Here is a 24,064-nt window from a genome sequence, read left to right as displayed (position 1 = left end):
TTTTTCTAATTATTTAGATTGAGATTTTCTTATTAGAGAGAAACATATTTCACATTTATTTTTATTTTAGTACATAAAATACTCGTTGAATATTTTTGCATAATTACTGATAGCCAAATAAATTCACAAGAAAAAAAAATTGTAACTGTTAACCTTTTCAATATACTTTATAATTATTTTTACAATTCATCCCAGGTTGTTATAATACGAAAGTTTTCCATAATATCAATAAATTAACTTTAGGTTTGTACATGCAACCTAATATCTCATAATACTAATAATAAAAGGCAAAGAAAATAATTTTTAGGCAGTTTAAGTAATAAATAATTAAAAATTTAGTCATCACATAAAATAATAAAACACAGTGCCATTTAAATGCCATTAAACCTTCAAGATCAATGTGCATATTTATAAACTCGTTAACTAACATACAGCATATATTTTAAATGTTAAAGTTAATTAGGAATATATAAATACACCAGAATGACAAGAAACCGCTATTCTTAATAGCACTGCAAAGGACATAAATAGTTCAGAATATAATTAATGCATTACTTTCACAAATCTGTAATAAAATAAAGCCTACTTTTTCATATTTCTTTGGCTCAAAATCATAAAAAAAAATTAAGGTGAACTGGGATTCTTACTGGGACTCACTTTTCAAACGAGACAACGAAAAATAGATGAAATGAATAATTGAGGTTTTTAAAAAATTACGATAGCAAAACATTTCCGTTATTTGCAGAATTCTGAAGTAAAGAGTTCGCGCAATCGATAAAATTTGAAACAATGTATAAATAATAACTACATCTATGTACAGGAAGCGTTGCAATAAAAACACCAGTATCGCAATACCACTGAGAAATAAAGTCATTGTACGCGTGACGGTGTAAGACAATAACGTAACAAAAGAAAACACCTTACCTTCGCTCTTTCAAAATTGTAGAATCATTCAATCCAACTGGATTGTTGGAGTTAACTGAAAACTTTTCACGGAACAAATTTACAGAGTCTGAAAGCGTACTAGAAGTTTTAGATAGCATCAGTTTTTAATAAATCACACAAATAACAAATTTTCACATCAGCTACAGTTTGTTAATCATTGGCACGAATCCACAGAATTTTTTGACATTTCATCACTACGTGATTGGATAAATTTCCGAATACAGATCCTGCTCTCCGAAAATAATCGTAGCAGGTTTAGTAAATTTATTAAACACCTAGGATAACGAAGGATGATTTATATTTGTAATAATACAACAAATATACGATTTAACACAACAAAAATAAAAATACGCAAATCAATCGACTGCAGCACAGACAATCGACTCGACTGCGAAGTGTTGCCAGTAGAATTTACGCCGCTATAAACAAGATTTCAGTTCAAAAAGGTTTACAATAAAACTCAAAAACATGTCGTATTATTAATACGAAAGTATTCCTCGGTAATATATAGTATAACTATTCACAACTTAAAAGCTTTAAAAGAATCAATGTCAATTTTGTAAATAGTTAAATTTACATTAAAATTATACAGAAAAATAAATAAAAAGGAATTACGAATCAGACGGTGAATAAAAAAAGTTTTATTTGTAAGTAATATATTTAAATAATTAACATGGCTAAGCTAATTGTCACTGTGTGACGGTTTATCATTTATCAACATCACTGACAAATCCAAGGGGCGGAAATTTTTCTAAAATAGGTCCCACTGACGATGGATAAAATGCTAGAAACTTAAACCTTTCCCCCATTTGCTTTGGATCAACTAGCATTTCGTAAGCGCTTTGAATCTTTTCTTTTTCTGCTTCGGATTTTGCATTATCCAATAACACCTGTAATTGAAAAATGAATATTAATGAAAAGTATTATTTATATATTTTATTTAACCGTCACACTGTAATTATAGTGAAAAAATATACCCTATATACATATACCCTATATATGTAGCATCTATTTTTATCTTTTTTGTATGAAATACGTGTTTATAATTTTCTGAACAGCATGTTTAAAGTTAACTATATATTTTTCTTTCTGCAATGGCCCTTAGACGCCGGCCTATTGATCATTTTTTTAGTGCTTTGGCATAACATAAATTAATTACTATAGTTTAGTTGTGTAGCCTCAATTATTTTATGCCCAAATTACCTGTAATCGAGCTTTAGCTTGCAGCCTTTCTAGGAAGACTCTTTGTTGCACTGGCCCAGCTACAACAGCATAATTATCATCACCAGGTGTTTTTGAAGCTGCTATCTTCAGTTGACTGAAGTCAACATCGGCGGTAAGATCACATTCACCTGGATTTTCAAGGGGATCCACAACCTTATGTTTGTGGAATGCCTGTTGAAGGAATATAAAGACTTGAAGTTAAAACGGTCGTTTATCTGGTTCAAGCTAAATAAGGAAATTTATTGAAGAAAAGTTTACTGAACTTAAAATTGCACAAGATTCCATTGCAACATTTTTTCACAGACTGTAAGAATTTTTGGACAGGGCTTAAATTCAATGTATGTACCAAATCATTGTACTTTATCTGTGCTTTTGAATTAACTTTAATAAATCATATTTACATAAAATAATCAAAATATTTTTAACACTAGCAGTGTACTTACTCTGAATGTGTCATCCTTTTCTCCCTCATGCCCATAGTCAGCTATTAAAACCAGACCCCCATATTCATCAACACGTTGCGCCAACTGCCTGGCTATTCCTAAACTCCTCGCACTGATCTCAAGTTCAGTTCTGTCTCCTGCATCAAGGGGAGGACGGATCAGAACTTTCACTGATTGAGTTTCTTTACCTGACATACGGTAATACAGTTTTCCATTTTCATCTAAATCAATTAAGACTTCTCTCCAACCCTCTTCTGTTTTCTATAAACATTTTAAATTAAATCATTAACATTTGATGTAATTTTTACATTTAAAAGACATCACCCATTCATCATTCACCAGATACTTTAAATACATTTTTTCAAAATATAGAATAATATTTGAGAAGTAAGTAAAAATTCATATACCCCTGGGAGGGATGGAAAAAGCACAATTAAAAAATATAGCTGATTTTAGCACTCTTATGGACTATTCAAATGTAAACTGCTGCTAACAAAGCTGCTGCTTGACACTAGTTTATAGAATATTAATAATACTGTTATAGTCAAAAATATTGGGGGTACTTAAAAATAATATAACTTCCCTGGCATTGCCTCCTAAGTAATGATTATGAAAAATAATTTAATTAAAATGTGATGATGTTTGCTTTTCTAGTTAATTAAAGCTACATATTTATAAATAAATAAAATATTACACCACATAAACATGAAATTGTAGTAATTTGACAGCTACAAGCATGTACTACTAAGCAACCTTTATGCATAAGTTTTATAATATTATTATAACATTATAAATATCATTAAATATACAACTCACTTAAGAAACATTGTAAAACCTCACATTTATTACTAATAGATATTACCACATGTACCGTGGTGACCTATAAAGTTGACAATTTTCAATACTGGCCACATTCCACTAAAATTTTTGTTTTGGCATTCCAAATTCATATTTGTTTAAAATTACAAAACAAAATTGTTTTATTTTATATTTACACAATTATTAATTTGATTTTAATATATCCCATTCTGGATTCTTTCTTATTATTGTAAAATACATATTGTGTTTAAATATTATATCATTTTCAAATATTTATTTTATTATATTCTTATAAAACTGCCATTTCAAATTTGAAGACCTATATAGGCTTTAAAGTCGGCATCATTATGTTACTAAAAATTTATTCTAAAATAGTACCTTAAATTTATGTATTGGGAGAACATCAAAGAACTCATGTGCCATATACCATGAGAAATTATTGGGAACCTTTTTCAAATCATTGTACCAGTAAACTTTTATTCCACTGGCTGTTTCACCCTGTAATAATAAAATCACAATAAATTATGCTATTTTCCAGAATCGACTATGAATATTTTTTTGTAGAATGTAAATAAATAGTTATAATTTTTTTAAATCAAATCAATGTAATTTATTGTTCTTTTACTTCATTGTCATTCTAGCTGCAGGGCCTCCACTGCGACAGTAAGATCAGTTGGAAGCCACTGTCTCCACCTTAAAGTCCCTTGGCCATCTGTTTTATGGGCTATGTGGCCACTGCCAATTTGACTTGCTAATCCACCAGGCTATCAGTTATTTAGGAAAAATTCATAATACTTTATTTAAATATAGATTTTTGTCGTGGACTGTTTTTCCTTCAGCATCATCTGGTTCAAGCAATTTTGCTATCAATGCTATACAACCACAGATGGTCTCAAGCAAGAGATGTATGCCTTCACCTTTTATGGGATTCTCACAACAATGCTCCAAGTTCACAAAACACATTTAGGTGCCCATGCGGGCCAAACAAAGGTGCAATATTTACATCAGATTATTCATAACCATACCTCATAGTTATATGGAAGCTCAATGTTAGTGGATCTGTGGGTGAGACACAGCCTTCGTGCTTGAGCTAGCTGCATAGTTTCTGATATTTCCACTAAATGCAATGACAAATCTCCTGCTTTATAACCTAGGCGATTGAGTACCTAATTAAATTAATAAATACATTATTATGTTTCCATTTCTTAATGGTCGACATAAAAAATTGCATTGAAATTACCCGAAGAAAATCAACCATTAATGTACCATTGCCAGGTCCTAATTCCACTAATTGCAGTGGTTTTCCGGATCCCATTTTCTGGGTTTCCGCGTAAAACCAAATGGCGAGAATCTCTCCAAAGAGTTGACTAATCTCTGGGGATGTTATAAAGTCTCCAGTTTGACTTATTACATCTTTTTTCATATAATATCCTTCAGTGGGATTTGTAGCAACAATATGCATGTATTCCGCCACTGTAAGTGGCCCGTTTAAGCGTAACTTCTCTTTAATTATTTCCATTAAACTAGGTGCACTTCCTGGATCCGGCATTTTTAAAGTACTCGGATCTGGTCGTTTGACTATTTTGTAGCCTTTACTACGTCTACTAATAGTAGTCGAAACTACTGATTTATTAAAAGTGCGAAATAAATGCCTACAGTTCATTTTTGCAAAACAATAATAAATGTATTTTTGGTTATTTAAATATCACTGTCAATAACTTGACACTGACAGTACTACGCCACTCATCTAAAAAGATACTTTCTTTTTGTCGTATGCGCATCTCCCAATAAATTTAAAAAATAATATTATTTCATTTCCGTAAAAAATGTGAATTTTAAAAATTAATTATGAAAGTTTTAATGGCTACGTGATAACTTAAAAATATTTAATTTTAACGAGATTTCAAAACGTCACAAACTGTCAGATGTGTGTACTGTCATTATAGACTGCAAAATCTATAAAAACATGTGTTGGAAATGATAATTTACAAAACTTTAATAAATTTAATTTTTGTGACTTAGTTTATAATATAATTGCCGTAATATTCTTAAGATATTGACAGTTTAAATACATTTTTATTATATGTAACTAATGTTATTAACCACACGTGTTTCTACATCGTATTCGTAAAGTTCCTGAAATACTTGTTTAAAAATGTCTGAAGACGAAAATATGATGGATTCTGAAAGTAATACGAAGTACAAAGATGGAGTTAACAAGAACGCGCGATTAATTGTCAGAAATATATCATTCAAAGCTACAGAGGAGGCTTTGAAAGAACATTTCTCCTCGTACGGCACAGTAGAAGAGGTTAAGTTATTAAGAAAACCCGATGGAAAACTTGTTGGGTCTGGTTTTGTACATTTTACTCACGTCCCTATGGCGAACAAAGCAATAGCTGCTACAAATAAGAAACCTTTCATGGGCAAGTTCTTTCAACTGTTATAATTTTTTTATTTATGTTATAGTGGTAAATGGTTAGACTTACAATCAGGGCTGACATAAAAATAAATAGATTGCCTTGGATATAACAACCACACAGTAACTCTTTTCTAATGCTAATTAGCAGAGAAAGAAAAACTATATCTTCATTTATTATATGACGAAGCATTGTCCAAGTATAGTTTTGATTAAAAATACATCCATATATCCATTGTTAATAATATCTAATATCATTACCAATCTCTTAACAACTGAAATATTATTCCTTCATAGAAAATGTGTCTTAATATTTATTTGATTTCACAGGTCGTCCAATATCTGTATCATGGGCAGTTCCCAAACATAAATATGTCAATCAAGATGGCCAAGAGGTTAAGCAAAAGCCGCAGAAAAATAATGCGCCTTCAAGTGATTTTGAAGAAGGTCAGTCATTATATCAAAATCATTTAAAAATATTTGAGGATGTTCACTAGTATATGCTTCTCCATAGACTTGCAATAGGCCAGGCCATAGCCTCTTTCAATCCTTACATTTTCATCTTCAAACTTGAGGGAGGATGTGCTATGCTGTGCTTGTCAGTATGGTCTCTATTTCAAAACCTTAAGGTCGCAGGGTCATCTATACTTTCAAATTAATGTTATATTTGAATTTTTTTTTTCATAAGTCCTGTTCATTTACAACTATTGTGGACTTTACATACAACTTTAGATATAAGGAGAGGTGTCTCTTAAAGCGTCTTATTTGCTATCATAAATTTAAATAGACCATGATATACCTGACATTCTGTCTTTTGACATCTATGAGTAATTACTGATTTTTGTTCAACATTATTTAACTATTTATTTCAATTATTCTTCATCTAATTTTTCTTCTTCTACAGTAAAGAGAGAAATCTTAATACCTGAAAGTGAAGACAAGAATAAAGTTAGAATTAACAGGAATGCACGTCTCATAGTACGTAATGTATCCTTCAAAGCCACAGAAGAGTCATTGAAAGAGCATTTTGAACCTTATGGAACTCTATTAGAGGTGAAACTATTGAAAAAACCAGATGGGAAGCTGGTGGGGTGTGCATTTGTTCATTACAAAAATGTTCCGATGGCAAAGAAGGCACTTCTGAATACTAATATGAAACCATTTCTGGGTAAGTAAACATACAGGCTATAAACTCAACTTCACATGAATAAAATATGTAATCTGTTGAAGAAAGGATTTTTCTTTTTTAATTAAGATTTTATATACACTATTATGTAATTTTGACAGCTACATTAAATATTTTATTCACTTGTACCTGCTATAACCTTATGTAAAGGTCCAGAGTCTAAAAGAGAAAGCTTCTGGTGTTGTTAGAAATCTATGAATTACATGAACACATGTATAATATAAATAAAAAAAAAACTTTTCAGGGCGACCAATATCTGTGGATTGGGCGGTGGCAAAGGATAAATATATGCAGCATGTTGTCAGTCAGCAGATAGAGATGGAAGAGAAAGTGAAAAAAGAGGATTCTGACAGTGATGCCGAAGAAGAAGCTCCCTTGAATATCTCTAATGAAGATATTAAAGAGAAGATTAAAAGTATGTATTTAATATACTTCTCTTGATAGTTTTCAACTTAGAACAACTTGTTATATTATTAATTGCCTTAATCATTTAGGTCTTTTATTTTGTTTCTTACAGTTTATTTTGTATATGGTATTATAGCTTACATAATATATATGCTTTATGCTGAGTTGAAGGTATGCTCTTGTTAATGTCACACATAATTCTTCTTCTTTTAGCTAATGGACGCCCACTGCAAGGCATAGCTTTCTCTCAAAGATCACCCCTGTCTGGTCTTGCGTTACCCACATCCAATGTCATTCCACGATTAATACTTAACTATGTTGGTTTACCTAGTGAAAGCCTACACACACATCATTAAAGCTGACTTTAGTATTAGTAATTATTAGTCAACTTAATAAAAAAAAAGTTGTGACTTATGAACTAAAACTGCTAACTTATCTTACTTCACTCTCTTTCTCTTATTGTCTATCTCATTAAGAGCTTTAGGAGCCACTATCCAAAGAGCATTTTTTTTAATAAGTATGGCATTTTATAACAATGCTAGTGAACTGCAGAAGATGGACCATCAATTAATATAGCTATTATGTATCTATATATATATATATATATATATATATATATATATATATATATGTTAAGATTAAAAAAATTGCATGTTTTGTATATAATCTTGAAATTAAATTTTTTTATTGTTTATGCCCACAAATAATTCTATTAAATCTTTCCCTTATGGCGATCTTTTGTTAATTTTTTTGTAACACTTTTCTGACCTTTGCCTCCATCCTAAAGATAAATAATTATATTATGATTCTTGCAACACTGGACCGTAAAAGAAATACAAATCGATCAATAACTTATTGATAATATAATATGTTTAGATTTTCTCCTAATAATTGGTTCAGTTATAAGCTGTTTACCCACATATATGTAGATAAGTTTGTGTATGAATTGTTGTCATTATCTTGGTGTTCTATAATAAACCAACAACAATGTGAATATGAACCCAAAAATTCTTTAAATAATGTAGATATATATAATAATGATCAATTTTCTTTCAATTTAATTTAATAGGTGAGTCTGAGGACAACTCCGATGATGATAGCGGCAATGAAGATGATGGTTCTGATGCTAATTCTGAAGCTGATGATGATGATGATGAGGAAAGCGATGAAGAGGATTCTGAAGTTGATGAAGATGGGGATGAGAATGATGATGACAGAAGTATTACAACTGAGCAAGCTGAGAGGAAACGGTCAGTTAGTCACCCATGAATATATTTCTTAGAACTCAATTTATAAAAAATAATAATTTTCATTGAAATGATATAATTTTTGTTTCCAGCATAAAACTTAATGACGCTGAGGATGGTCTCACCGTGTTCCTAACCAATGTACCTTTCAGCATTGATAATGATCAACTCAAGGAGTTTGCTGAGAAAACAGGTCCAGTACAATATGCACTCATATGCATTGATAAACTGACAGAACATTCAAAGGGATCTGGATTTGTTAAGTTTGTGGTAAGTTGTGTATTTTAAATATATTTAATAGCTCTGCCTTTCAGTGTATTTTATATGAAATTGCTTATAATGCTATATTTCTACAAAACCATTAATTACAGATAAGATTTAGTTCATCATAAACATCTGAATGGATGACATTTATAATTAATTTTCTATTGAAAATTGTGTGAAAAATTTATAAAATATGTTGTTGCAACCCCAAAGTTTTCTTTTTAAATACCTTCATGAATTTTTTTAGGCAACACCTAAATTATTTTGAATTCACCTTTTTTTATATTTCTGTGGTAGCCCTTAAGTGATTTTATTGTGGTAATAATCAAAATGGTTAGAAGGTAGACAATTTAATATTTAAAATTTTGTGAAAGTATATAGAATAACTTGTGGTAACTTTTTATAATAAAAAATATTATTATTGAAAGTGTATATCATAATAAATTTTCTATAATATTTAATTTCTAGATTAGTTCATTTTTGTTATTACAAAGTCTAATATTTCAAATATTAATGTGGTTATCTCAAATTTTAATTTAAGTCAACGTTTTACTATGTTATTGTGGCAACTTCAAAGTTATATTGTTATCATTACATAGAGAGTTTTTCGTTAGATTTTTTTGCTCAAAAATGGATTTTCAGTTATAAAAATGTCTCATTCTTCATATTAATGAAGTGAATGCATAGCTCGAAATAAAAACACTGGTTATTTTTTTAATTGTTTATTATTTCTTTTATATGTCCACATTATATGGAAACATACATAATGTAATAATGACAGTTGTGTACCGGAAGAATACATGCATTTGCCCTCTTACCCGTGTGCTAAAAACAGAAATACAAAATAATCATGAACTTTCTGAAGCAGATTGAATTATTAGGTTATATTATTTTATTATGTTACAGTACAGTCCCTGTGACCTTAAGGTTGTTGTTGAAAGCTGGTCGCTTTCAACCTGTCCTGTTGGATATTGAATTGGGAGACCTATGTTCACCCGTGGACATTCTATGACTGAAATGATGATGAAGATTAATTATGAAATAAGGCTTACGTTTTATACTCAGTATTGTAAATAATTTAAAAATATTTTTTCCAGAACCAAGAAGATGCGGACAAATTCCTGGCCTTACCTCCAGATCAGTTACGCGTGGAAGGTCAGGTGATGCAGGTCAAGCCTGCGTTAAAACGTGAGAACTTGCAGAAGGGTGATAAGAAACAGCCTAAGGACAATAGGAATTTATATCTCGTCAAAGAAGGAGGTAATGGTTTAGACATAACTTATACTAATATGGTACATAGGTTAAATGAAATAATAATTAAAAATGTATATTTCAATACCAAGTTAAGCTTCTATAAATTTAAAATTTATTGGTATATGGTCATCTTTTGAGCTAAAATGTTTTGTTTGTATTAAGCAACTTAATTCACCCATTTAAGGTTCCTGCGAAACTAGTCATATGTAAACAGTGATAAAAATTATTATAAAAATAAAAACGAATAACTATACACTAATTATATGATCACAGCAATAGAATAGAAAGAAAATGTAACAGAAAATCTTATTTTTGAAAAAAAAAACATTTTAATAGTGGAAAATTACATGCAATACAGGTTGATTGGTAATAGGTGCAAAAACTTTATTGGTATATTAATTCAAATAAAGTGAGCTATATATACACACACACAATATATATATATATATATTGACAGCTACATTAAATATTTTTTTCACTTGTACTTGCTATTATATCATGTATATATGTATGTATATATATTTATATATACATATAAATAGTGTGTGTATAAAAATATGTATATAAATATATAGATATGTAGCTTATTTGACAGCAAAACCTTTTAAGCTTTTACACATATTTCTGATCATTCATGTATAAAGTAATCATTTTAAAATATGTGATGTTTGATTTTTTGCACTGGAATGTGACATGCTAATAACTTCTAGCAGTATAAAGTCTGCTGGTATATTTAGTAAACAATAATTAATTTAAATAACGCTTTTTCTTACTATATCATCATTACATTATTAATTATTTCTGAAACCCTTAATCTTTGGATAGGGTGTCCCATTGACGTACACATTAACCCTTAATTAGGCGCATTAAGAAAATCACTCAATTAGGCGCATGGGGTCTTAAATGACCCCAAATAAACTTTGGGAAATGAGTATCAAAAAGGAATAAACCTTAATGGATTTTTATAGTAATTAATAAAGTTCTTTAATATACTTAACTTTAAGAAACAAATACTTACTATGACATTAAAAATATTAAAAAAAAAACAAAAACAGTAAACCTCTCTTTAAACTAATTTTTTTGGCATAGCCGAGATCAACTTAAGAAATAAAGTTTATTCAGCCTCATCAGCGGAATCTTCTGTTCTGCATCCGACGCAGTAAATCCTTGAGTGTTGCTGACAAATAAATTTACGACACTTGTAACATTTTGTTGGCACTTTTTCGTCGTCCTTTCTAGGACATGATGAACAGCGCCCGCGCTTAGCTGTCGATTGATAAACCGCCTTGTTCACATTATAAACTTCATGGAGCCGTTTTTTTGTTGTCGCTGGTACAGCACGTAGTTGTAAGCGACGTTTTTGGTGATCTTCCACAAGTGCCGCAGCTATTTTCTTCAAAAAAATCGGTCTTGAATTTGTCAAAGTCTTACCAGTATTAGCTTCGTGTATGACAAATGCGTTGATGCCAGATATGTTTATACTCCAGGTAAATGTAAAATAATATTTTGTGCTCGGGTCCTTACTGCGTTCGATGGTGGTACTTTACACCATTTCACTTTCGGGCCATTTCTCTGAGTATGTCGAGATAAAAAATAATTATCTTCCGTTGATACAGGGATGTCTTGGATATGTTCAGACTCCTCAATTTCGCTTTCTGAATTATGAGCACTACCAGTGACAGCATTATTTAAAGTTTCGTCTTGCGAATCCGAAGCAGCAACATCTTGCTCTTCATCAAGCACTTCATCCAGCCATTGCAATACTTGATTGTCGTTAGGCATTTCAATTCAAAAAAAAGAAAAAGCATAGAAAAAAACTCAAAAATACATAAAGAAATCATACCGTATCAAAATACACACATATAAAGATAAATAGTAAACAATATACTAATATAAACACAAAAAAATCACAAAAGTAAAAACTTACCTTCGCCAAAAAATGGAACGTAACTGGGCGCATGGGGTCAGCTCTCTAAAGGACAGCAATGCATGCACATGCGGTAATGTTCTGGATGTGACTAATTTGCGTACCCCGGGGGGAGTGAGGAAGCTAGAAAGAGCGTTAGCACGCTCTGAAGACTGTAAGCCATAATTTTTTGAATTTCAAGTGGCCCTGACCCCATGCGCCTAATTAAGGGTTAAAGCCATCAAAGGATTTGTACCTAAAATCAATCACCCTGTATTATTTTATACAATGACCAAACTATACACCCGATTGTTTGCTTTTGTGGGAATAAAGTTTTTTTTAAACATGTGATCTCATGAATGGTCAACAGTAATCATCGCCGGAACAAAGGCGGCAGAAGGAGTTTCGGCTTCGGACATGGCGAAAAGACTAGCTCTGGAGCGAAGCAAGACACAGATGTTGAAGAATTTGAACAGGTGACATTTTGTAGCACAGATAAAAAATAATGTTAACTGATTTAAAGGCAGGTATTTAGTTTTTTAATGCATAGTTTAGAAGTAAAAGAGAAAGAAATGAAGAAGCCTGTTGAGATATTATAAGATTACTAACAATGGGAAGCCTACTACAGTCCTGATTTTCAGCAAAGGTCCCTGGTAGAGCTTGCAAGTGTTACTAAAATAGTCCACTTAAATTTTTTAATAATTAATAATTAAGTGGTTAATATAAGTAAAAAACGCAAGCAGAAGTGTTATCTTATTATGGAATCCCATTATGCGAATGAGCGAGAAAGGTAATGTGCGAGCGAGATGATAAACTACACTTGTTTATGTGCAAGTAGACTTTGGGAATAGTTCTTTATTTAATCTATTTATATCTAATTGAAGCTGTCCCCGTAGTTTCTTAGAAACTTACTTTTCGCGGATGACATATGGAAACAACCTATTTACTTATTTTTTCTTTGTTCATTGGCGAGAAAAATAAGTAATCTGTGGTCTATGATGAGCAATAGACGGCTGGCAGCCTAAATGATGATATATTGGATTTCTAAGTTTGAATATTTCGTAAACAGATTCGTATCTCGCTACCGGCTGGTGGTGGCCAACCTACCCCAACAGTGGGACGACAACAGGCTGCGGCGGGAGTGCCAGCGCGCCGTTGGTAAAAACGCCATCATCGGAGAAGCTCGTATTATGCGCGACCTCAGAGCCCCTGTCGATCGCTCTGGGAAGCATCCGTAAGTATATATTTAATTTTTTTTTCAAATATGCCTGGCTAAAGGCATTATCAGTAATGTATACAGGTGATTGGTTGTGGGTGTAAAACCTTTGAGGGAACATAAAGCATGTTTGTCAGCATTAGGCTTTCAAAGTTGCATTAGTTCTATATGAAGTTGCCGTATAAAGTGATCACTCTAAAACTTTTGGAATCAAAAACTTCAAGCAATCAGTACAGTACCCGGCTATAAATATTGCACATGGACCTTTGGAAAGAGACAATCGGCTAATTTCGGCTTCGTACAGCGTTATCTCTGTTGCACGAAATACAACGACTGACAAAACGTCATATAGGTAATGTGGGACAGAGATAGTGCTGTACGTATCCAAAAAATATCGTGCAATATTTATCGCAGAGTACTGTATGTAACTATTTTTACGCATTGTGTTATTTAATATTTCTAATACCACTGATTTTTGTATAGGTTATACCATACATTAATTGTGAGCAAATGAGCTATACAATTAACCTCCTTTAAAGCTTATATACCTATAACTTAATCATCCTGTATATTACTACCTTAGTTTGACTGAGTTATCAGAGTACTGTCTTCAGGCTAACTAAGATACACTTTGTTTCCAGGTCTAAGGGGTACGGTTTTGTGATGTTCACCCGCCATGAAGACGCTCTGGCTTGCTTACGAAAACTGAACAATAATCCGGACATAATAGATAGGAATAACGTAAGATTTTATATTTATAGGGTGAGCCATAATAAAGGACACTTGCAAATATATGCAAATTATTTTTTGTCAATTATATAGTCGTGTCGGCCTCCAGATCTTCGAGAACATTCGTTCAAACGACAATGAAGGTTTACAAGAACACGCCTGCAAGTTTAAACCGTTTTTCTGTGGCTCCGTTTTGTGGCCTCTCATCGCATTTTAATTTAAACTTTTTTCAGTTTTTGTTTTCTTATCAATCTCCTATTCTGTTTTGTACAATCTCTATTACTCATTTTCTTTCGTTCTCTTACCATTTATTTATATGCCATTCACACCTGATCTCCCTTTCTTCGCCCCATCCTTTTATTTGGGTTATGTTAATTAACAAATTTGTGTGTTGGAACTAGGAATTCAAAAAGTGTTTTTGGAGAATTACAGAAAACTTTATTTATGAGATGTTTACATAATAAAATCACAAGGAGTCATATTTAGAGTAGTCTCTCAATGTCATCCTTTTTCGAAACGACTTTTCTTGGAAATATTCTTATAACGACTATTCCTTTACGCTAGTAAGTGTGACAAGTAACCTCATCCTTTGAGCTCTTGAAGCTTTGGCAACAGGAAATTATTTGAAAAACCAAAGTGCCCTTTATTATAGCCACACTTTTTATAAACTTTAAAGATGCATGACAGCTGTTATTTATTGGTTGGTTTTTTTTTTCATTCACAGAGACCGATCGTCTCCTTTTCGATCGAAGATCGTACAGCGTTGAACGCCAGAAAGAAGAGATTGGAAAAATCAATAGCAAACAATCCACTCGCTAAGAAAGAAACAGAGAATTCTGAAAATGGCGGAATGGGCAGGAATAGGAAGAGGAAGTTAAAAAGAGCACCAGACGAGAGCTACGTTAAAAAAGGTAGATTCGAGAACAAACTCCAAGAACAGAAAGCACCCGGAAAGTTTGTAAGAAGGCCAAAGGATAATAATGACATTGGTGAATATACTGGCTTGACGGCAAAGGAGGGAAGTCAACACAAAATGAGGAATAACCATAAACTTCGCGCTCAAGCGGAGATCCATAGACAAAATGTGAAGAACGAAAAGAAAAAGAACAAGCGTACATGGCGTCTCAAAATGGCGGCCCGCGAGAGGATAAAGTTGCCAAAGCAGAAAATCAACAAACATAAAACCAACAGTAGAAGAAAAAAACATAAAAATACACAATAAATATATTCCTTATAATTCTTAAGGAATAAATAAAAAACGATAATATTAAAATAATTTTATTTATTTTAATCCATGTTCTACCTTTCACATAAATAAAATTTTGTTATATTTTATTTTAAATATAAAAAAAACAAGTCGTAGCACCCGAGAGTTTTTATTTTTAAACATAAATAAGTTTTACGGTAGTAAAAATATATTAGTAATTTTAATCTTTTACAACATGAAAACCCTTATAACTGTATATCTAATTATACTTATGTTTCAATTTTAAGTTGTCCAAAAATATTTTAAAATACAGTACAAAAACAATGTGTATTAAAAAAGTAAGGCGATATAGAATTAATTACATAAAATAACGAATAATAAGAATAACAATGCGATCGCAACCAACCAAAGATTAAAACCTCATTTATTAGTATTCTCCTAGTTATCATTTCGTTTGATTTATGAAATTTCGCATCGGCGTAGAGATACGTAAAAGAAATAAATACATTTAAAAAACTTTTAAGTTAAACGGTTTTTTGATACCCATATTGTGGTGGTTGTGGAAAAATATGTACCTAGTCCGCCATATTGGAACGGCGTCCATCTTGAATTTTAAATTTTGACATAATCATCGTGTTTTACTAGTGTAGCCCTTTCATTTGATACCCATATTGAGGGGGTTAAGGAAAAATATGTAATCCGCCATTTCGTATCGGCGACCATCTTAGATTTATAATGTTATTGATTTTATTATATTGTATTGTCATCTAAATTAAATGTGTGTACTAAATTTCAGATCAATCTGATAACGGGAAGGTGCTTAAATTTCAATTTCTAATTTTGATCAAAATAAATTCCGTACGGGTCGAACTAAATAAAACCGTTTAAAAAATGACAAACGTGCATTATAAAGAACCGCAGAGTTTGTTTGCAGTTCTTATTTTGAAATTCGCGTTTGGTTCTAAATTGTTTTTTGCAGTCACTTATTTCCTATGAAAATTTCTTTGAATTGATTATTATATTTCTAAAACAGTTGACTTACCGTGTACGAAAAAAAAAAGCTTTATTATATTTATGGCACGGAGACGCATGTAAGTTTGGCGAGAATTTGTGTGAAAATCGTGACGCAGTTAAAGAAGTGGTAGTAGTTCTAGTTTTATTACGATTTTACTAGATTTATCCGATTATATATAGTATCTGAAGACGGCAAGTTCCCACGATCTTATAAAAAACATGGAACAATTAATCCGCAACAAACTCCAACTGAAGGCAACTCCGTTATCGGAATGCTGTAGCGTAGCGCGTGAGGTGCTAGCTAAAGTTACTTCAGGTGTTGGAGTCTGTATTGAAGATTTTACTGAGATCAAGGCCCAGCTGAAGCAGGCCTTAGAGTTTTTCTCCCCGCTGGCGTGAGCGTTGTTTGTTACGCCAACGACACCCTGGTGGTCGCCAGTGGGGACAACTTCTAGAGGGCCAGGGAGCTCGCCGAGCTTGGGACGGAAGTCGTCGTCGCTAAAATACGCGGATTGGGGTTGGAAATAGCGCCAAACAAGACCGAGGCGCTATGGTTCTACCGGTTGCCTCTAACGAGGGAACCTCCCGACTCGCGCGTTCGCTTCGGTGGGCACGATGTCACGATGGGGCGGTACATGAAGTATCTCGGCCTCACTCTGGACAGTCGTTAGGGCTTCGAAGAGCACTTTGATCGCCTCGTCCCCCGGATTGAGAGGATAGCGGGTGCCATGCACAGACTGCTGCCTAATCTCAGGGGACCGAAGGAGGAAGTCCGCCGCCTCTATACATGGGTCGTACGGTCCGTAGCCTTGTACGGGGCGCCCGTGTAGGCAAGAAGGCTTGCGATTCGACACTGTAGAACTAAGATCTACAGCGTCCAGCGGAGGATGGCCATACGGATCGTACGCGGATATCGCACGATATTGTTCGAGGCGGCGACAGTCCTGGCGCGCTTCTCGCCCCTGGACAATCTGGCGGAGACGGATGCGAGGGTCTACCACCGAGTCCGCACCCTCCGCCGGGACGGCGGTGGCGAACCGAACCGAGTGCTCAAGGCGGTCAGACGGCAGGAACGGCGCAGGGCGCTCGCGGCGAGGCGCGCTAAGCTTTCGGAAGAGCGCTATGCGCTACACGCGTCGTTGGAGCGATCCCGCCTGTCTTGCGAACAGCGTCGCAGCGCAGGGATGCGCCTCGCGGCGACCCTTCGGTGAATACCATAAATGGGGCCTTCGGAGTCACGGGAGTTTAGGGTGGGGGCCCTAACCTCCCACTAGCTGCGGCGACTCTGAGGCGGACGATGGTTCGACGTGGTCTTGAACCATCGTGATAGCACCACGAGGGTTTCGGGGGTAGCGTTTACACGCATACCCCGGGCCGGGCTATCGAAAAAATAGCACGGCGCGAGGGAAGACCGCGTGGCGATCTCTGACCGGGAGATTTTCCCGCACCGAAACGAAAAAAAAGGCTTTAGAGTTTTATAGGAATGAGGTATATTTTTTAATGTCCAACATGGACGCGATTCCAATGCTGAACGAATTAAATTTTAAAGACCAGATAGATGCTGAGGCGTTAGTACTAGAGTTAGATGTGTCAGATGACCGTCCTGTACCATACGCTAGATTGATTACCCAAGTTAAATCTGATTAAATTCAGTGGTGATGTTCTAAAATGTCTGAATTTTGGGACAGGTTCCAAGCAAATATTGACTGTCAACTCCTGAAAGATGTTGAGAAGTAGGCGTACCTTTTAGATTCTTTGAAGAGCGACGCTTTGGCATGCGTTGAAGATCTAGCTACAACAAATGAGAACTATAGGGTGGTCGTTGATATTTTACAGCGACGCTTTGGTCTGAAAGAGCAAATTGTGGATGCCCACTATAATGCCATTGCAAATTTGAAAAGATGTTCTCATGATGCGACTGAATGCCGCCAGAACTTGGACGCAGTAGAACGGCATCTACGCGTTCTTGAATCCTTAGGTGAGGACATTTCCAACAATCATCTTCGTGGTATCATAACAAGTAAGTTCCCAGAACTTGTTCTGTATGAAATGAGTCTGCGCACACCACAAAAAACAGTAGCGACCATAGGGAAGGCTTTAGCTGAAACTGTAACTGCTATGAAGTTATCTAAGGTTATTTAACAGTCAACATCTAGCTTCAGCCAAAATCCCCAACATCTACACAACTCCTACATATTAAGACTAGTAAAGTTGGCAAGCAGGTGCTGCAAGGGAACAGACGACCACAATCAACTCGTTCAAGGAAGCGTAATTTCGAGACTTAAGCGGTACTCTGCATGCTAAGAAGTGTTGCGTGTTTTGTAACGGTGACCATTTCAGCGACCTTTGTGACAAAGTGACTTGCATTAAAGAGCGTAAAGAGAGGCTGAGAAATCGCTGCTATGTTTGTTTTAAGACTGATCATTTTGTTGATAAGTGTGATAAGAAATGTTTCCATTGCTTTGAGAAACACCACATTGCTAATACATAAGTCCTTGGAAAACGTTTAGACAACGGTCTAGTAAGCCACAGCAGCAAGCCAGTAAGGAGCATTGTTTTATGACCTCTTCTTCAAAGTTTTCTTGTGAAGGCTATAAAAAGAGCAGCAAGCCAGTAAAGAGCATTGTTTTATGACCTCTTCTCCAACGTTTTCTTGTGAAGGCTATAAATAAAAAGCATATGCCTTTCTTGTAGACGGCAACCGTGAAGGCGCTTCAAAACAATAAAGCCTACTACCCATGCAGATTATTATTGGATACAGGTAGCCAGGGTAGCTATGCGTCCAGTAAATTAGTAAGACGTTTGTCGATAACACCTTTACGAGAAGATTTATTAATGATTTATACATTTGGTGATGACAAGCCTAAGCAAACCGTAAGTCCAGCTGTTGATGTTGTTCTGGAAACTAAGAGGAACATCAAAATTACTCTTCAGTTGAATGTCGTGCCTCACATAACTGATAGATTGCCAGCGCCTAAAATTCAGAACAATGGATTAGTAGATATCCTTGCTGATGATGGTTCAGCCAAAGATAGTGTAGATATTTTGTTGGGAAATGACTATTATTTCTCGTTTATAAGAACTGATCGTATTGAGGTTCATAAAAATCTGTATAGCATTAATACCGATTTCGTTTGGATTCTGTCTGAACGTCTTGAAGCTGAAGAGAAAGAAAAGAGTCACGTTCTTACTGTACTCACATATCATCAGTGTACTTCAAATAGTGTGTGATATACTGCTCCAGATTTGCCTCTAAAAAATTAGGATCTTCAATTTTTATGGACGCTTGAGAACATTGGGATAACTGATTCTGTTAAAACGATCCGTGAAGAGGAGGCTATCCAAAATTTAGGACACTTGTATATAAGCATGGCCTTGGACGCAGTATCCTCCAAATTTATCTACGAATTATGGCTTGGCATATGGTACATTGAAAGGATTGCTGCAACGTATTGATCATTCTACTTTGCAGGAGTATGAATCTATTTTGAAAGAGCAACTTGACATTAATATTATTGAAGTCACGGAAGATCTTCGTATGAGAATTGGTACTGCTCCTGTGCATTATTTACCACATTATATGGTTAAGCATACTGGGAAGCGAGGTTGCATTATCCATGATGCTTCTGCTAAGACCAAAGAGATCAACAAAGCTTAAATGAGTGCATGTACAGAGGACCATGTAAGTTACAAGACTTTGTAGGATTGATACTGAACTTCAGATTGCACAAGGTTGCTTTGACAGCTGATGTTGAGAAGGCTTTCTTACAAGTTGGGTTGCAGGAGGACGATAGAGATGTCACTCTGTTTCTATGGTTGAAGGACATTAGTAAGTAGTAGTAATGACAATCTTCTGCACTTACGGTTCTGCAGAGTTCCATTTGGAATCATAGCAAGCCCGTTTCTGCTAACAGCTGTGATCAGACATCATGTCTCAAGCACAAATGACAGTCTTATGAAACGAGTAGCATACAAATTTTACGTAGATCATATTGTAACAGGAGCCAATTCAACCACTGATGCTTTAGAGTTGTATAAAGAAACTCGGAGAGTTTGTGAAGATTTGTCCATGAGCATTAGAGACTGGACATAAAATGATGTTCATGTTGTCAAAACAAGTTTGCAAATTACTTGGTTTAGCGTGGGAATGATAAACATTTCGAATGATTTATTAAGTTTAGCTACTAAGGACGACACTTTCTGTGAGAATATTTCTAAAGTGACTAAACGAGAAGTGCTTCGAGTGGTAGCATCTGTGTATGACCCGTGTGGTTTTATTTTACCATTGGTGGTTTCAGCTCGTAAATTCCTTCAGGAGCTTTGGAAACAAGATATTAAATGGGACACACCTCTTCCTTCAATTGTTGGGGAAATGTGGAAAAATATTTTGTTTGATTTAAGGAGGGTCAATGAACCGAAAGTACCTCGATATGCACTGCAGTTAGCAACTGAAAAGGATACGACATACGAGTTGCATTGTTTTACTGATTCGTCACAGCTCTGTTATGCCCCTGTCGCTTATTTGAGAAGTTCTAATGGACGTGAAATAAAAATCTCTTTTTCGATGTCAAAAAGTAGAATAGTACCCTTGGAAAAGGAAAAGAAGTCGTGTGTCAAAGTAGTCCGTACATCAAATACGAAGAATAAAAAACCTTTGATTATACCTCAGCTCGAATTACTGGGTTTTCTTATTGGTAGTCGTTTATTGACATATTTAAAGAAAACATTGGAATTAAACATCAAAAAACAATATTTATGGTCTGACAGTATGGTTGTCCTTAGTTGGATCAAGTCGAACAAACTTCTTCAGCCGTTCGTAGCGAACAGAGTAAACGAAATAAAGAAACTCGTTGACGTTGAAATGTGTTACGTCAGTACCAACCGAAATCCTGCAGACATCGCGACGCGACCGGAGTTATGGTCCTCGAAATAAGATTTGTCGTTGCAAGGACCTGCCTTTCTGTCTAAGGAACGCGAGGTGTGGCCGCAGCGACCACGTGGTGAGGTTCAAAACGGAATAATCATTCATCATCTTTTCTGCAGTGGCGGAGGGTCTGGAGGAAGTGACGATGTCTTGCCTCCAAGAGTTAATTTGGATTTTGAGATTATGGAAATCAAGCGTCTTCAAACTGAATTTTTTCCTGTACAGGTTAAAGGCAAGGAAACTCGACGAGGAATCTTAGTTTGTTTATGGACATCGATGGTATACTTAGATGTGGTGGCCGTATGATGCACACCGAGCTATCATACGACGCAAAGCATCCTATCATGTTACCTAAGGATTGTTACTTCACTGTGAAGATAATTACTGAAACCCATGTCAAGAACTACCATGTTAGAGTATCTCATACTTTGAACCTAGTACGGCAGAAGTATTGGATTCCTAAAGGCAGATTGCAAGTTCGCAAGGTTTTAAAACACTGTCCTCGGTGTGTTAGACACGGTAGAGGACCATAAAAGCTTCCAAACACACCTGCGTTACAGCCTAAGAGAGTAAATTATTCTTCACCTTTTGACTATACTGGTTTGGATTATTTTGGCCCAGTTTTCGTGAAATCGAATAGTGGAAAGTTGAAGAGATGGATCTGTCTGTATACATGTCTGGTGACTAGAGCGATCCATCTAGAAGTGGTTGAAGATCTGTCTGCCGAACAGTGTTTACTCGTTTTTCGAACATTTGTTGCTACGCGAGGGGCGCCAGCCTTGATTTTGTCAGACAACGCATTACAGTTTAAGTTAACGTCTGAAGTTCTGACGAGAGATTACCGCATCCAAAACAAAATCAAGTGGAGGTTTACGCCTGAACTTGCTCTTTGGCACGGCGGAGTATACGAGCGATTGGTAGCCGTAGTAAAGCACTGTCTGAAGAGGACGATACTAGATAAGCATTTATTTGATGAGAGTAGACTATTCACAGTGATGAAAGAAGTTGAGGCTGTAGTGAATACACGACCGTTAGCTTGTGTCGGTGCTGATCTAGAATATGGTTTGAAGCCAGCTGATTTCTTGTCGTTGGGAAAATGTATCGAGTTAAAGCCAACGAAAGGTCTGGTTTTACCGCATGGCACTGCTACTAAGCAAGATCTTATTGCTGGTTGGAGAAGAGGCCAAGTCATCTTGAAAGAATTCAAGGACATGTTTCTTGGTCAGTACGATTTTTCAAACGCGTGGTTAGTATAATTAAATGTATTAAACCTCTTTTGTCACCCTGACAATGTGTAATCGTAATGCGATTTTTACTTCTTTTTATGATAGATTGTGAAGATGGAAAAAAAGATGAATTCCGAATTTTATCCTGGGAAGGACCGAATTTATTTTGAGAGGACGAATTTTTATATTCGGGAGAACGAAATGTCATTGGAAAGATCGAATTTTACTCAGGAAGACGGAGGGAGTATTTTTCAGGTTAAAGAGGACATGCGTTGGTGAGGCATGTATGGGCGCACGAAGTGCGCACGTGCAAAGGAGAATACGATATGCTCTAGTGAGACATGTGTTGGCGCACGGAGTATGCGCGTGTGGAGGAGTAATTAACATGCGTTGGTGAAGTATGTGTTGGTGCACGGAGTGCGCGCGTGAGAAGTGCAAAGGTGGAGACGTGTTGTGCTGTGACTGATTGGTAAAACGGTCACAGGCCTCACGTGGTAAGATTCTTGCACGATGACGGTTGGTTAGTACTTACCCTTCGCCCGGGTAAGTTGCACAAACCATTGGTAGATTGATTTGTATTATGAGATCATGTATATCGAGAGATAGCTTAAAGACCGTGTTGAGATGATGGTGTTCGTGGCGGGTTTGCAGGGGCGAGTGTGGAGGACCCTTCCGGATCTGTGATCCGGCCGTGTTTGATGATAGCCTGGGACGACGGGCCTACCGGATTTACATTGGAGCCGTGCCTGAGTTTCTGGGACTCCTGGGTAGGACTGGGTATCCTAGGTAGAGGCCGATATGCTTGAGACAGTGAGTTCACCTGCTTATTTAATATGGGAGCTGTACCTAGATTTCTGGGACTCCTAGGTGGATCTAGGTGTTTCGCTATCGGTGTTACTCTGCAGTGACGTGAAGTGGAATACATTAGTGGCTGGAGCGTAGTTGGCACGGGCTTGCCCGTCCTGTGAGGACCGTGCACCGTTTGGTGACTCCCGGTTGCGTTTCGTGTGTCAGTGCGGGTTCAGATACATGTGTTGAGTCTCGATTTCTCGGTATACATCAAAGTGCCTTTGTCGCCAAATTGATTTTATATTTGAACCTAAAGTTGAAATTCGAAGCAGATTGATTGTAAATTACACTATTTATGACAATAGTCTTAGTGTAGTGTTATTATACAGTGTAATATGTAAGGCGGCGATAGCAAGCGGTCACCACACGAATAAACGCGTGCGATGCACAAAATCATAACACTCTCCACCGCCCGTCCCGTAAACTGCGTCGGCCTCCCGACGCCGCCACCGCGAACAACGGGGGCGATCCAAGAACGGATCTGAATTCTTCCTTAGATTGCCAAGTGGTCTACGCTGCCTACTAATCCTCACACCCACTACACAATCAGCAATACAGAAACGACCAGGAAAGCCTCGTCCTCCATGAGAGTGTGCAATGTAAGTTCGGAAACCCGTATTCTTTAGTTTATAGTATAGTTCACTTATCCTTCCGCTCCGTGAACTCATTTCCGATGAAGCTGTAAAAGCCTTAGCAACAGCAAAAACATCTCAAAACAATAAAATTCAATCAATATACACACTTCCACTTTGGGCTTCGTGTTATCATTAATCCTAAGACATTCCGA

The 24,064-nt window shown here is 35.5% G+C and overlaps 2 protein-coding genes across 2 annotated transcripts; one reads left to right on the top strand and one right to left on the bottom strand.

The window, feature by feature from the left end:
- Positions 1-1,626: 1,626 nt before the first annotated feature.
- On the bottom strand, positions 1,627-5,139 carry LOC137923767 (protein arginine methyltransferase NDUFAF7 homolog, mitochondrial). The gene is made up of 6 exons (XM_068767034.1): positions 4,672-5,139; positions 4,457-4,597; positions 3,810-3,929; positions 2,613-2,873; positions 2,149-2,340; positions 1,627-1,835 (listed from the first exon to the last, which is right to left on the bottom strand). The coding sequence occupies exons 1-6, from the start codon at positions 5,092-5,094 to the stop codon at positions 1,653-1,655; spliced, it is 1,320 nt and encodes a 439-aa protein (XP_068623135.1). The 5' UTR covers positions 5,095-5,139; the 3' UTR covers positions 1,627-1,652.
- A 276-nt stretch (positions 5,140-5,415) lies between these two features.
- On the top strand, positions 5,416-15,389 carry LOC137923694 (RNA-binding protein 28). The gene is made up of 11 exons (XM_068766935.1): positions 5,416-5,857; positions 6,181-6,297; positions 6,755-7,018; positions 7,281-7,451; positions 8,511-8,691; positions 8,781-8,958; positions 10,050-10,212; positions 12,483-12,588; positions 13,182-13,346; positions 13,970-14,069; positions 14,782-15,389. Exons 1-11 carry the CDS (start codon positions 5,587-5,589, stop codon positions 15,277-15,279), a joined length of 2,214 nt encoding a protein of 737 aa, XP_068623036.1. The 5' UTR covers positions 5,416-5,586; the 3' UTR covers positions 15,280-15,389.
- The last annotated feature ends 8,675 nt before the right edge of the window (positions 15,390-24,064 follow it).

This window comes from Battus philenor, unplaced genomic scaffold (assembly GCF_028537555.1).
Source record: "Battus philenor isolate CCGP_79_NKW_IND1 unplaced genomic scaffold, ilBatPhil1.0.hap1 SCAF_22, whole genome shotgun sequence".
Lineage (NCBI taxonomy): Eukaryota > Metazoa > Arthropoda > Insecta > Lepidoptera > Papilionidae > Battus > Battus philenor.
Note: the sequence above shows the minus strand (reverse complement) of the source record. Positions and strands in the feature narration are given on the sequence as shown.

Coding starts and splice junctions, on each gene's coding strand:
- LOC137923767 (XM_068767034.1), bottom strand. CDS start 5,094: ATGAACTGTAGGCATTTATTTCGCACTTTTAATAAATCAGTAGTTTCG. Junction 2,874..3,809: donor TCCCAATACATAAATTTAAG/GTACTATTTTAG, acceptor AAATGTTTATAG/AAAACAGAAGAGGGTTGGAG. Junction 1,836..2,148: donor AAGCTAAAGCTCGATTACAG/GTAATTTGGGCA, acceptor TTTCAATTACAG/GTGTTATTGGATAATGCAAA.
- LOC137923694 (XM_068766935.1), top strand. CDS start 5,587: ATGTCTGAAGACGAAAATATGATGGATTCTGAAAGTAATACGAAGTAC. Junction 5,858..6,180: donor AAATAAGAAACCTTTCATGG/GCAAGTTCTTTC, acceptor TTGATTTCACAG/GTCGTCCAATATCTGTATCA. Junction 7,452..8,510: donor TATTAAAGAGAAGATTAAAA/GTATGTATTTAA, acceptor TTAATTTAATAG/GTGAGTCTGAGGACAACTCC.